This window comes from Salvelinus namaycush, chromosome 41 (genome assembly GCF_016432855.1).
Source record: "Salvelinus namaycush isolate Seneca chromosome 41, SaNama_1.0, whole genome shotgun sequence".
NCBI lineage: Eukaryota > Metazoa > Chordata > Actinopteri > Salmoniformes > Salmonidae > Salvelinus > Salvelinus namaycush.
In genome coordinates this window covers 17,044,821-17,060,428 of record NC_052347.1, presented here as the reverse complement: position 1 = coordinate 17,060,428, position 15,608 = coordinate 17,044,821, and the positions used below count along the sequence as shown (strand labels likewise).

Genomic DNA, 15,608 nt, shown 5'->3' with positions numbered 1-15,608 from the left:
TCTGTGGTTGTTTGAGTTCAGCACAAGGGATTTTCAAATGGCTTAAGGTCACTTATGTTGGCTACATATTTACACTGACTGCTGAATAATTATCGATATTGTGCATTAGATCTATCTCGAATTGGTATCACCAGTCAATACACACACACACACACACACACACACACACACACACACACACACACACACACACACACACACACACACACACACACACACACACACACACACACACATACACACACACATACACACCTTCTTTACTTGTACAGTATATGTATATTGTACAGTATATCAGTAACGTCACTGACTTTAGGTGGTCAGTTCATTATGTTTTGAGGATGCTATTGACACTGTAGCTTATGCCCTTCTTGCAGAAGGCTACATTACTTCAACACTGACACATGTTTCCTGTACAGTCACACTCTCTCTCCAACACCTCCAACATGGGCAGCCAAAGAAAAGACAGCTTCCTCTGGGGAAAAGGTAAGGTTTTTATGTTTTACAGTCCATTTTGCAATGTAACAACATCCCTAATTAGGTTATAGTATCTGGGGACTAACACCATGAACAATACATGAGTGTCTTTATGTAAGATGATGAAGTGTTGAAGTGTCAGTAGACAATGGGGGTTTGAGTCGTTGCTGTGAATATCTTACTTGAGAAATGAAAATGAAATACCCTAATAAGAAAGTGTACTGATATAATACCTGTCTTCACAACAGATATTCACTACCGTCTACACTGACTATTGTGCTTACAGTCTGTTTACCTTGACCTATATACACTGTGGTATAAAGTCAGCAGTGTTCAACGTATTCAAATGGTTTGTTTTGATCACTTTTACCACAGTGATGAATGTTATTCACTTTATTATAGCATCACCTGACTTTATAGAGACATATTGTTGTCATATAGCCTTTATATACCTCAAGTTCTCGTTACTGACTATCAAGTAACGTTCAGAGGTGTTGCTCACAGTATAGTGTTCAACAATCTAATTGCCAAGATAGATGGAGTTTGGTGTTGTATGTTGTATTATCTAGTTAATGTTGTATTGTCTAGTTAATGTTGTATAATTTTGGTTAATGTTCTACTGTCTAGTTAATGTTGTATTGTCTAGTTATAATGGTGTGTTGTCTAGTTATAATGTTGTGTTGTCTAGTTATAATGTTGTATTGTCTAGTTATAATGAGGTATTGTCTAATTATATTGTTGTATTGTCTAGTTATAATGCTGTATTGTCTAGTTATAATGTTGCTTTGTCTAGTTATAATGTTGTATTGTCTAGTTATAATGTTGCTTTGTCTAGTTATAATGTTGTATTGTCTAGTTATAATGTTTTTTTGTGTAATTATAATGTTGTTTTGTCTAGTTATAATGTGGTATTGTCTAGTTATAATGTTGTATTGTCTAGTTATAATGTTGTATTGTCTAGTTATATTGTTTTATTGTGTAATTATGTTGTTTTGTCTAGTTATAATGGTGTGTTGTCTAGTTATAATGTTGTATTGTCTAGTTATATTGTTTTATTGTGTAATTATGTTGTGTTGTCTAGTTATAATGTTGTATTGTCTAGTTATAATGTTGTATTGTCTAGTTATAATGTTGTATTGTCTAGTTATAATGTTGTGTTGTCTAGTTATAATGTTGTATTGTCTAGTTAGAATGTTGTGTTGTTTAGTACAATGTTGTGTTGTCTAGTTATAATGTTGCGTTGTCTAGTTATAATGTTGTATTGTCTAGTTATAATGTTGTATTGTCTAGTTATAATGTTGTGTTGTCTAGTACAATGTTGTGTTGTCTAGTTATAATGTTGGATTGTCTAGTTATAATGTTGTATTGTCTAGTTATAATGTTGTATTGTCTAGTTATAATGTTGTATTGTCTAGTTATAATGTTATATTGTCTAGTTATAATGTTTTTTTTGTGTAATTATAATGTTGTTTTGTCTAGTTATAATGTGGTATTGTCTAGTTATAATGTTGTATTGTCTAGTTATAATGTTGTATTGTGTTATATTGTTTTATTGTGTAATTATAATGTTGTTTTGTCTAGTTATAATGTTGTGTTGTCTAGTTATAATATTGTATTGTCTAGTTATAATGTTGTATTGTCTAGTTATAATGTTGTGTTGTCTAGTTACAATGTTGTGTTGTCTAGTTATAATGTTGCGTTGTCTAGTTATAATGTTGCATTGTCTAGTTATAATGTTGTATTGTCTAGGTATAATGTTGTGTTGTCTAGTTATAATGTTGTGTTGTCTAGTTATAATGTTGTATTGTCTAGTTATAATGTTGTGTTGTCTAGTTATAATGTTGTGTTGTCTAGTTATAATGTTGTATTGTCTAGTTATAATGTTGTGTTGTCTAGTTATAATGTTGTGTTGTCTAGTTATAATGTTGTGTTGTCTAGTTATAATGTTGTATTGTCTAGTTATAATGTTGTGTTGTCTAGTTATAATGTTGTATTGTCTAGTTATAATGTTGTATTGTCTAGTTATAATGTTGCGTTGTCTAGTTATAATGTTGTGTTGTCTAGTACAATGTTGTGTTGTCTAGTTATAATGTTGTATTGTCTAGTTATAATGTTGTGTTGTCTAGTTATAATGTTGTGTTGTCTAGTTATAATGTTGTGTTGTCTAGTTATAATGTTGTATTGTCTAGTTATAATGTTGTGTTGTCTAGTTATAATGTTGTATTGTCTAGTTATAATGTTGTGTTGTCTCGTTATAATGTTGTATTGTCTAGTTATAATGTTGTGTTGTCTAGTTATAATGTTGTGTTGTCTAGTTATAATGTTGTGTTGTCTAGTTATAATGTTGTGTTGTCTAGTTATAATGTTGTATTGTCTAGTTATAATGTTGTGTTGTCTAGTTATAATGTTGTGTTGTCTAGTTATAATTTTGTGTTGTCTAGTTATAATGTTGTATTGTCTAGTTATAATGTTGTGTTGTCTAGTTATAATGTTGTATTGTCTAGTTATAATGTTGTATTGTCTAGTTATAATGTTGCGTTGTCTAGTTATAATGTTGTGTTGTCTAGTACAATGTTGTGTTGTCTAGTTATAATGTTGTGTTGTCTAGTTATAATGTTGTATTGTCTAGTTATAATGTTGTGGTGTCTCGTTATAATGTTGTATTGTCTAGTTATAATGTTGTATTGTCTAGTTATAATGTTGTATTGTCTAGTTATAATGTTTTTTTTGTGTAATTATAATGTTGTTTTGTCTACTTATAATGTGGTATTGTCTAGTTATAATGTTGTATTGTCTAGTTATAATGTTGTATTGTGTTATATTGTTTTATTGTGTAATTATAATGTTGTTTTGTCTAGGTATAATGTTGTGTTGTCTAGTTAGAATGTTGTATTGTCTAGTTATAATGTTGTATTGTCTAGTTATAATGTTGTGTTGTCTAGTTACAATGTTGTGTTGTCTAGTTATAATGTTGCGTTGTCTAGTTATAATGTTGCATTGTCTAGTTATAATGTTGTATTGTCTAGTTATAATGTTGTGTTGTCTAGTTATAATGTTGTGTTGTCTAGTTATAATGTTGTGTTGTCTAGTTATAATGTTGTATTGTCTAGTTATAATGTTGTATTGTCTAGTTATAATGTTGTATTGTCTAGTTATAATGTTGTGTTGTCTAGTTATAATGTTGTGTTGTCTAGTTATAATGTTGTGTTGTCTAGTTATAATGTTGTATTGTCTAGTTATAATGTTGTGTTGTCTAGTTATAATGTTGTATTGTCTAGTTATAATGTTGTATTGTCTAGTTATAATGTTGCGTTGTCTAGTTATAATGTTGTGTTGTCTAGTACAATGTTGTGTTGTCTAGTTATAATGTTGTATTGTCTAGTTATAATGTTGTGTTGTCTAGTTATAATGTTGTATTGTCTAGTTATAATGTTGTGTTGTCTAGTTATAATGTTGTGTTGTCTAGTTATAATGTTGTGTTGTCTAGTTATAATGTTGTGTTGTCTAGTTATAATGTTGTATTGTCTAGTTATAATGTTGTGTTGTCTAGTTATACTGTTGTATTGTCTAGTTATAATGTTGTATTGTCTAGTTATAATGTTGTATTGTCTAGTTATAATGTTTTTTTGTGTAATTATAATGTTGTTTTGTCTAGTTATAATGTTGTTTTGTCTAGTTATAATGTGGTATTGTCTAGTTATAATGTCGTGTTGTCTAGTTATAATGTCGTATTGTCTAGTTATAATGTCGTATTGTCTAGTTATAATATTGTATTGTCTAGTTATAATGTTGTGTTGTCTAGTTATAATGTTGTGTTGTCTAGTTATAATGTTGTATTGTCTAGTTATAATGTTGTGTTGTCTAGTTATAATGTTGTGTTGTCTAGTTATAATGTGTTGTCTAGTTATAATGTTGTGTTGTCTAGTTATAATGTTGTGTTGTCTAGTTATAATGTTGTGTTGTCTAGTTATAATGTTGTGTTGTCTAGTTATAATGTTGTATTGTCTAGTTATAATGTTGTGTTGTCTAGTTATAACCTGAGAAGGGAGTAATGAATAACCCTCATCTAAACACCGTGAGAAGCTGTTATGAGGACAAGACTAGAGCAGATCACTTACTAATGGACATTACTGGGACTCATTCTATAAAAAGCTGAAGTTCAGCAGTTATATTTAGCTAGTGCTGAGAAGTGCAGTATGTTGAATTACTGTATGCTAGGGTTGATGTGAGGGTGGTTGTCAAGGCACATTTCTGACACCTTTGACATTTTCAGTGTATACAGGAAGATGTCTCAATTAGGTCTCAGGGGTTTTGTCCGACAGCTTCATTTATGCATTGGATGATAATGATGGTTTCATCTGTATGTTTGTGTTTGTGTGTATAATCAATTCTACAGCTTCCACAATGCTTAGCTCAATGGAGAGGCAGGAGATAGACACCATGAAGTTTCATAAGAGTGACCTATTAGATGACATTCAGGTATAGTAAATCATCCTCTCAACCATGGCTCTTTTTGTACAGTCAAAATGCTTTATGAAACTGCATTTTGCCAGAATAAAACTAACTGTATTGTGACATTACCTACAGCAGTTATTACATTCACAAAAGCCTCCCTCAAAAGTTACAACATCTCAGAAGCATCCAGTTTTATGAGTAGACTGACCCTGTACCTCTGTATGTGCCAAGGGCTTGAATTAGCTATGGCTAAAATACCACATATTATCATCTCATCCCTTTGACATCATTTCCCCTTGTGTAGAAGCTGAGGTTGGAGATTAACAGCGTCATGACGGAAATCCACAACATTGAGGCGGACGAGGAGAAGTAAGTTAGAGCTTGCACAATGGCTCATTCGGATAGGTTACCATTGACCAGTAGGCCTCTTCCTCTGTGGGAGAGTTAGCTACAGTAACACTTTGCAGTGTGTGGTAGCTTCTTTTGAATCTATCACAGCACAAACACCAGATCAACAATACTCCCTGACATCCATCTTGACAAAGAGGCTCCTCTCACATCTGTGACGTCCTATCCCTCCCTAACTCAGACTAAGAAAGGTATGGAGGCATAGCCGCAGGTAGTAGAGGTGCAGCCCCTGAACCCCCCCCCCCCCCCCAACACTGTGGTCACCTCTTCGTCCTCATAAGTGGGCTCTGGGGGCGTTGTCGTCAAGAACAAGAACAGATTCTGCCCCCCATCTGTAAGGCCCCTCTGTATATGTGTGCTTCCTGTTTCTTCACTAGCAGCTACAGGAATGTGGTAAAACTCTTATATGTCAGCAGCATGAAACACTGAGACATGTTCCAGGCAGGACAACACCAGCTTCCTTTAATTGTCTCACTCTCACTGTGTGTGTCATCTCTTATACAGTGGACACATACTGTAGCTAGTATAACGCTCATAGGTAAAAGTGGTGTAATTAACCTTTGTCAATATTTATTCTGTTTTGTCTTTGTCTCTCTTCAGCAAAAATGTTGTGAGAAACAAGAGGTTCTTAAGTGGGAAAAAGAAATTCAACATGGATCCTAAAAAGGTGAGCTCATGTCACACACTGTAATTAGAGCCCTTAGTTTTTCCTGGTGAGGTTCTCTGGTAAGACAAAGTCATAACATTACTCAATATGGAATACACTAAACACAAATACATACGGATCAGATATGTACCGAAATGTGAAGTGCTTCAATTACAAAATTTAAGTAGTAAAGATCTGTATAGTTATCACATCTCTACTGATGGAGGCTTGCCACAGCTAGAAGTTTAAATAGTTAACTGCAAGATGACAGAACAAATAATCTGACACAAACGAATGAATGCTGAGCGAGTGACGTGACTTATGTGCAGAAGTGTAACTGTGCGGAGGCAGAGAGAGGGGGAGAGAAAATGAGAGAGAACCACATCCTGTTCCGTGAAGAGGAGCGGAGGCGTACACTCCTGCTCAAACCACAAACACCCCTCCTTTCCTCTCATCTGAAGAGAGGTCAAAGCCATAATATAAAGTCCCCCTGGCCTGTATGGCCACCCTGGAGAAAAGCCTGGCCTGTATGACCACCCTGGAGAAAAGCCTGGCCTGTATGACCACCCTGGAGAAAAGCCTGGCCTGTATGACCACCCTGGAGAAAAGCCTGGCCTGTATGACCACCCTGAAGAAAAGCCTGGCCTGTATGACCAACCTGGAGAAAAGCCTGTATGACCACCCTGGAGAAAAGCCTGTATGACCACCCTGGAGACAAGCCTGGCCTGTATGGCCACCCCGGAGAAAAGCCTAGCCGGTATGGCCACCCTGGAGAAAAGCCTAGCCGGTATGGCCACCCTGGAGAAAAGCCTGGCCTGTATGACCACCCTGGAGAAAAGCCTAGCCGGTATGACCACCCTGGAGAAAAGCCTAACCGGTATGACCACCCTGGAGAAAAGCCTGCCCTGTATTTACCGCCCTGGAGAAAAGCCGGTATGACCACCCTGGAGACAAGCCTGGCCTGTATGGCCACCCTGGAGAAAAGCCTGGCCTGTATGACCACCCTGGAGAAAAGCCTAGCCGGTATGACCACCCTGGAGAAAAGCCTAGCCTGTATGACCACCCTGGAGAAAAGCCTGGCCTATATGACCACCCTGGAGAAAAGCCTGGCCTGTATGGCCACCCTGGAGAAAAGCCTGGCCTGTATGACCACCCTGGAGAAAAGCCTGGCCTGTATGACCACCCTGGAGAAAGGCCTGGCCTGTATGACCACCCTGGAGAAAAGCCTGGCCTGTATGACCACCCTGGAGAAAAGCCTGGCCTGTATGACCACCCTGGAGAAAAGCCTGGCCTGTATTATCGCCCTGGAGAAAAGCCTGGCCTGTATGACCACCCTGGAGAAAAGCCTGGCCTGTATTACCGCCCTGGAGAAAAGCCTGGCCTGTATGACCGCCCTGGAGAAAAGCCTGTGTTTGGGTGTGTGCAGAGGCTAGAGATCCAATCAAGCAGATCATTGGTTTCTTTAGCTGGAAGGTCTGCATTGTTTAGATATAAGAAGATATATTGCTTCTGGTGGCTCTCTCAGAATGGCAGACAATACATACAGAATATTTCATATGTCCATGACCACTACTGCACATCACAGTGCTTTGGACCTCATTATGATTTCTGCTATTTTTTTTATTACACATACAAGTATGCGATAATGCATTCATATCTTCCAAGTTCAAACATGTTCATTGACTTGTCATGGCCTCTTCCCCCAGGGTATTCAGTACCTGGTTGACAATGACCTGTTGGAGTGGACAGCAGAGGCAGTGGCTGAGTTCCTATACAAAGAGGAAGGACTGAACAAGACAGCCATTGGGAACTTTTTAGGAGAGAGGTACACAATGCTTCTGAACATGACCAGGATAATGATGGCTTTGTTGATGGGGATAATGATGACTGTCATAACCACTCATTATCTCAATAATCTCCATATCACTGATTTGACTCTTGTTTGTGTTCATGCAGGGAGGAAATGCACCTTCAAACTCTGAAAGCCTTTGTAGAACTACACGAGTTCTCTGACCTGAATCTGGTGCAGGCACTGAGGTTAGTGCTGCACTACACTGGTGTATCTCTTACACTCATACATGAATATATTCTCATTATTATATTCATTTCCACAGTAAATCCTGTCTGATCCCTGTCTGTTCCCTGCCTCATCCCTGTAGGCAGTTCCTGTGGAGTTTCCGTCTCCCTGGAGAAGCCCAGAAGATTGATAGGATGATGGAGGCATTCGCTACACGCTACTGTGACTGTAATGCAGGGGTCTTCCAGTCAACAGGTACTGTACAGTACTGTAGTGCACAGGAACCAGCCTCCTCTACCATGCTGCTGACTCCCTACACTGACAGATCAGCAAGACAGATGGGGAGGGGGTTGAGGAGTACATTTTGAGGCATATTCAAATCATTTCACAAAGGTGATGCTGATTAAGGATGCAAATACATATCATTGACCCAACAGTAATGAAATGTGTGGGTGTTTCAAACAGACACCTGCTACATCCTGTCCTTTGCCGTCATCATGCTGAACACCAGTCTCCATAACCCCAACGTGAAGGACAAGCCCACTCTGGAGCGCTTCTTCAGTATGAACAGAGGCATCAACAACGGGGGTGACCTGCCCAACGACCTGCTCATGGTGAGTCCTCAGGGGTCAGAGGTCAGGAGTTAACTCCACTCTCAGAATGTGACCCCTATTTGGTTGTTGTTGTCTGTAGCTGTAGTTAACTCTCATCTACTACCTCATTAAATCCAGAAACTCTATGAGAGCATTCGGAACGAGCCATTCAAAATTCCAGAGGATGATGGGAACGACCTCACACACACCTTCTTCAACCCGGACAGAGAGGGTTGGCTGCTCAAAATGGGTGAGATGATTTGCAATATAACTAGCTGAGGGAATTGTCTTATAATTGTGCCATTACCAAGCATTAAAAATAAGCTTACCACAGAATGATCTGATTTCCTTTATGGAGTGTGTTGGATGGAGAATTTTATGATTAAACGTTTTATTTGTGTAATGAAATGTTAACCTTTCCTCTCTGCAGGAGGAAGGGTGAAAACATGGAAGAGGCGGTGGTTTATTTTGACAGACAGCTGTCTGTACTACTTTGAGTATACCACAGTGAGTATGCTATACCCTCAACTTTGTCACAGGGTTTGCCAGTAATGGAATTTAGGATAAAAGATGATAGTAGTTACTGCTAAATGATAGTCCTTGACCAAAGCATCTCTCTCTCCTCCTCCCTCAGGATAAAGACCCCATAGGAATCATTCCCCTTGAGAACCTCTGTGTGAGAGAGATAGAAGACTCTATCAAACAGGTACAGTGTATTCCACTGACTGCATACTTCTTTTTAAGGTTTATGGCAGTGCCACCTGTTCTATGGTGTTTCAGTCTCATAGTCTGTGCAGAAGTCACATTTACAGAAGCTACTCTCTTAGCTGTCATGGCACTGTATGACTCATAGCCTCCGTATGAGAAAGGAAGGTTTTAACTGGAAGATTAGGAGTAATTAGAACAATATACTATGGGATCATTTCCTTTAAAAAAAAAGTTATTACCAGTAATTTGGCTTGGGTATGTGTTTGTGAACATTTGTATGCATGTGTGTGCTTCTTTGTGAGCAGTATTGTCTAGAGATCTACAACCCCAGAGGGCAGAAGATCAAGGCGTGCAAGACAGAGAACGGAGGCAGGGTGGTGGAGGGGAAACACCAGTCCTACAGGATGAGTGCAGCCACAGCAGATGAGAGAGATGACTGGATAGGCTCCATCAGGTCAGACACCTCAACCCAGGCTTAACACATACCTGTACTACACGCCATACACTTCACAAATGACATCCCAAATGACAGTTGTGTCCTGGCACCAGGACACAACTGGCAATCAATAGGATAAAGTGAACTTGATGATGATGATCATTTGAACACTTGTCTTATTTTTCTCTCTGTCTTTCCCTCAGAGCAAGTATCACCAAGGATCCCTTCTACGACCTGGTGTCATTGCGCAAGAGGAAAGTCATCAACAACAACAATGCTTCACAGGACTGAGACATCGGACATGATATAAAGCATCATGGGAATTGAGCCCGGTCATGATCTGTAGAGGTCCCTCTCCGTTACAGCCAGTTTTTTGAAATGCTTGGAAATGATGGACTGGTTCAAGTAAATAGACATGGCGCTTAACGTTACAATGCTGTACAGTACAGCATTAGTGCAATACTGTAACTCAGAATGAAAAAAAATAATTGTGACCTGTGTGTGGTTTAAAGCTGTCAAACCAGAATCTCCCCATACCTCATACTGTAGGTCTAATTTTATGGTTGAAGTTAGTCGCTCGGTCTGTTCAATTACTAATAGAAAGTGATTTCTGTCAATATTTCTTAGAAATAAGAATTTAAAAGTACGTGAGAGAGTTGCAAACCAAAATAAGTGTGTAGCACTGTAAGAATAATGCATCATTCTATAAGGACAGATTTGAACATGTAATGTATAATGCAAAGTTACTAAAATGTAGTTGTATATAGTTATAGTTGATTCTGTACCATAAGCATAGAACAAAGGAAATATCAGGTAAGCATTACGGAAATGCACCACCTTTTCACCTTGCACCAGGCTCAGCGATTTCAGTTCCTAGTAAGCCTCTGTACTGCTAGCCTTTTCCTCTCCCAAGCCTATAGAATTCCTGTTACGTGGACACAAATCTTCAACACTGATTCAGTGTTGTGACGTTCTTTCATTATCTTAGAGGCATTGTATAAATATTTTTTTTAAATATGTATGGATTTATTTTTCAACTCATAACATACGTATTTTGTAAATACTGTATTATAATAGAAAGTTATTTTGCACATTGCCTTTAAAGTACAGCAAATAGTAGCAGATTATAATTACATCAAACGGGCCTAAAAAGCGGGACTGAAGACCTTTCTCTTCAGGAAGGCTTTATGTTGATAGCGGTGCTCATTGGTTTCATTGTCCCTTGTAGCTTCAGCTGTGTTCTTTGTGTCAGTTTCCCTGTTCATTTTATATTTATTCTGTATAATGAAATGCGCTTTACAAATGTAATACACCTTCTTCTTCTTATTATTATTATAATCATAAATATCTTAGATATTTACTGAACAAAAATATAGACGCAACATATAAAGTGTTGGTCCCATGTTTCATAAGCTGAAATAAAAGATTGCAGAAAAGTTCAAAATGTTCTACATTTTTATTTTTACAAATTTGTTTACATCCCTGTTAGTGGGCGTTTCTTCTTTGCCAAGACAATCCATCCAACTGACAGGTGGGGCATATCAAGAAGCTGATTAAACAGCATGATCATTACACAGGTGAACCTTGTGCTGGGGACAATAAAAGGCCACTCTAAAATTTGTTACACAACACAATGCCACAGATGTTTCAAGTTTTGAGGGACCGTGCAATTGGCATGCTGACTGCAGGAATGTCCACCAGAGCTGTTGCCAGATAATTTAATGCTTGGTTCTCTACCATAAGCCGCCTCCAATGTCGTTTTAGAGATTTTGGCAGTACGTCCAACCGGCCTCACAACCACAGACCACGTGTAACCACACCAGACCAGGACCTCCACATCCGGCTTCTTCCCCTGCGGGATCGTCTGAGACCAGCCACCTGGACAGCTGATGAAACTATGGGTTTGCACAACCAAATAATTTCTGCACAAACTGTCAGAAACCATCTTAGGGAAGCTCATCTGCATGCACATCGTCCTCACCAGGGTCTTGACCTGACTGCAGTTTGGGATCTTAATCTTCAGTGGTAAATGCTCACCTTCGATGGCCACTGGCACGCTGGAGAAGTGTGCTCTTCACGGATAAATCCCGGTTTCAACTGTACTGGGCAGATGGTAGACAGTGTGTATGGCTTCGTGTAGGTACAGTGCCCCATGGTGGCAGTGGGTTTATGGTATGGGCAGGCATAAGCTATAGACAACGAACACGATTGCATTTTTATCAATGTCAATTTGAATGCACAGAGATACCATGATGAGATCCTGAGGCTCATTGTCGTGACATTCATCCACCGCCATCACCTCATGTTTCAGCAGGATAATGCACGGCCACATGTTGCAAGGATCTGTACACAACTCCTGGAAGCTGAAAATGTCCCTGTTCTTCCATGACCTGCATACTAACCAGACATGTCACCCATTGAGCATGAGTTTGGGACGCTCTGGATTGACGTGTCCAACAGCGTGATCCAGTTCCCATTAATATCCAGCAATTTCGCACAGCAGAGGAGTGGGACAACATTCCACAGGCCACAATCAACAGCTTTAAAATCTCTATGCAAAGGAGTCGTGCTGCATGAGGCAAATGCTGGTCACATCAGATTTGATGGTTTTCTGATACACACCCTTACCTTTTCTTAAAAGTATCTGTGACCGACAGATGCGTATCTGCATTCCCAATCATGTGAAATCCATAGATTAGGGCGTAATGAATTTATTTCAATTGACTGAGTTACTTTTATGAACTGTAACTCAGTAAAATCTTTGAAATTGTTAATTGTTTCGTTTATATTTTTGTTCAGTGTAAAATCGAATTAAGTACAGTTTTAAACAATTTTTATTATTTAGTGGTACAAATTTAATCAATCTGATATTGTTCAACACAAATAAGGAAAAACACAAAGATATTATCGAAGAAAACACTATTTGAATTTCTAAAATGTCCAGTAGATGGTGCCAGATTATAATCTGTTGTTGGTTTTCAGTTTTTAATACTTATTAGATGTCAGAGTTTAATAACCACTCATCAATATGCTTTATGTCTCCCATGATATGGGAAAATATATTTTAGCAACCCAAATGCACAGCTCCTAATGAAGAAACATTGAATCATGTCATGTGGTCATCCTGAGGTACTGTGTATTGAGGTGCTGCGTTTTTTTAGCATCATGTGATGAAAGATGCATCATACCGGCTGTATTTCTCTATTTTGAAAGTTATACATCTTGAAAACTTTTTGGGACATTTTGGGACTATATCAGCAATGGACAAATGAACCAAATACCAAAATATTGTTTTTGGGTGGGGTTTTCCTTTAAGTGCTGTATTTTTATTGTGAAATGAGGCCTGCACCTATGGTATGAAAAAAACAAGCATCCTTCCTGTGCACATCAGTTCCTGTGTGTGTGTCTGTCATAGGGCTGTGGTTCTGCTCTGAGGTTACTATAGCCCTTATGCAGATATGAGAGACAAAACATACAGGGATAAGAGTTGATGCAGGGAGTGATACACTAACACTCCCCACGTGTGACAGCAATATCCACGAAGAGGGCTACTGTAATACACACAGTATGTATATGTTGTAAGTCCTCTCTCACTCAGTTAAATATACAGTACTGTATGTCCACACACAATATACAGTACACCGTTTGAGTGAAGGTACAGTAAGCATAGGCTACAATCTTATGAAACCTTTCCCTAAAGCTTTACAGGCAAGAGTGAACCAAAGAAATGTCTATATGCTTTTTGTAAAAGTGAATTCTCACATAAATTTCTCTTCAAACAAGGGTGGGAATAAAAACACTGATGCACCCAGAGAAAACAAACAAAAAACAGCTATCAATTGTACTTATTATACCAGCAGCCAAAACATTTGTATACCACCCAAACCATATCTACAACAAGTGGAGCTTATGCATATTCATCCAATTCTTCGACAAATCTACAGATAAGATAGTGGTAGGAAATGTATTCTAAAGGTTGCACAAGAAAAATATGATCATGTCCAAAAACAAAAAATCACATGACTGTGGAGAAGAGAACTTGATTTAGCAAAACTATCTACATGTCCTCCGTAAATGATTGCAAAACAAAATACAAAAGTTGTTTTTAATATTATGATTTCATATAAAACAACAGTCACACATCAGAGATAGGAAGTCAGTCAATTACATGAAGTATGTGTGGTCTCATACATCTTTGGCATTTTTATATACAAGACGTCACACTATAATTTCAATGAGAAAATGTCCTTTGCTCTTTGTAATTGCTATGCATAAAAAAGAAGCAAAATACGTCTTAGTCCCTATTGCTTATTTTTTATTAAGATGACAAATATAGCCATGGACCACTGACATGGTTATAATGTCACATAGGTTTAGAGACAATGTATTGTTGCATGTTAACAGCAGAAGCACGTGATCTGTGTCTGATCTGTTAAAACAACATCCATTATTCAGACACTACACACTCCAGTGGAGATAAGGGGCAGTCCATGAACAATTTAACAAAGTGCCCTTGGTAAGGTGATACCTTGTGTGAGAGAAGAGAGCTGATCACTTTTCCTTCTCCATAGTAACCTGAAGGATAGACACATTCAGAATACATCTATACCTGGGATAGATGTGTTAACGCCATCCATTTATTTAGGTTCAAAAGCTGCTGTTTCAATGACAGTGATACAGGGAAGAGCAATACAACATGTTGATTTCTTATGACATGTGAGCAGTAACATAAGATCAGTTTTCAAGCATCGAATGACTGACCGATCAAGTCTGTATTGGCATTTCCCTGACACAGGTGGTGAATGCCATCTGAGACGGACAGGACTCAGGAGACACTCACTGGTATGTGGCATCAAATCACTCCTGCTAAACAACAACATTAGGCTCATATTAAAGGAACAGCGGATCTGGCATTGAAGACTCTCACTACTCTAACTGATAAGGCAGTGGCGGTCCACACAGTCTCACACCAAGTCTCACTAAGGAACATTACAGTAGTTCATAGAATGAGCAGCACATGTAATTACTATACTCCTGCCATGGCATGTCATTACTACACTCCTGCCATGATATGCAATTACTATACTCCTGTCATGACATCTAATCACCATAATCCTGCCATGACATGTCATTACTATACTCCTGCCATGACATGTCATTACTATACTCCTGCCATGACATGCAATTACTATACTCTTGCCATGACATGTAATCACTATACTCCTGCCATGACATGCCATTACTATACTCCTGCCATGGCATGAAATCACTATACTCCTGCCATGGCATGAAATCACCATACTCCTGCCATGACATGTAATTACTATACTCCAGCCATGACATGTAATTACTATACTCCTGCCATGACATGTCATTACTATACTCCTGCCATGACATGCAATTACTATACTCTTGCCATGACATGTAATCACTATACTCCTGCCATGACATGCCATTACTATACTCCTGCCATGGCATGAAATCACTATACTCCTGCCATGGCATGAAATCACCATACTCCTGCCATGACATGTAATTACTATACTCCTGCCATGACATGTAATTACTATACTCCAGCCATGACATGTAATTACTATACTCCTGCCATGACATTTAATCACAATACTCATGCCATGACATGTCATTACTATACTCCTGCCATGCCATGACATCACTATACTCCTGCCATGACATGTAATCACTATACTCCTGCCATGACATGTAATCACTATACTCCCGCCATGACATGCAATTACTATACTCCTGCCATGACATCTAATCACCATACTCCCGCCATGACATGTCATTACTATACTCCCGCCATGCCATGTCATTACTATACTCCTGCCATGACATGCAATTACTATA

General features: G+C 38.4%; 1 protein-coding gene across 1 annotated transcript; it reads left to right on the top strand.

Moving 5' to 3' along the window:
* Nucleotides 1-391: 391 nt before the first annotated feature.
* LOC120034297 (cytohesin-3-like) lies at nucleotides 392-11,113 on the top strand. Its single transcript, XM_038980800.1, has 13 exons — nucleotides 392-486; nucleotides 4,874-4,956; nucleotides 5,237-5,301; nucleotides 5,941-6,007; nucleotides 7,693-7,811; nucleotides 7,943-8,023; nucleotides 8,146-8,258; nucleotides 8,469-8,617; nucleotides 8,735-8,846; nucleotides 9,027-9,103; nucleotides 9,231-9,302; nucleotides 9,610-9,758; nucleotides 9,944-11,113. The coding sequence occupies exons 1-13, from the start codon at nucleotides 405-407 to the stop codon at nucleotides 10,029-10,031; spliced, it is 1,257 nt and encodes a 418-aa protein (XP_038836728.1). The 5' UTR covers nucleotides 392-404; the 3' UTR covers nucleotides 10,032-11,113.
* Nucleotides 11,114-15,608: the final 4,495 nt, after the last annotated feature.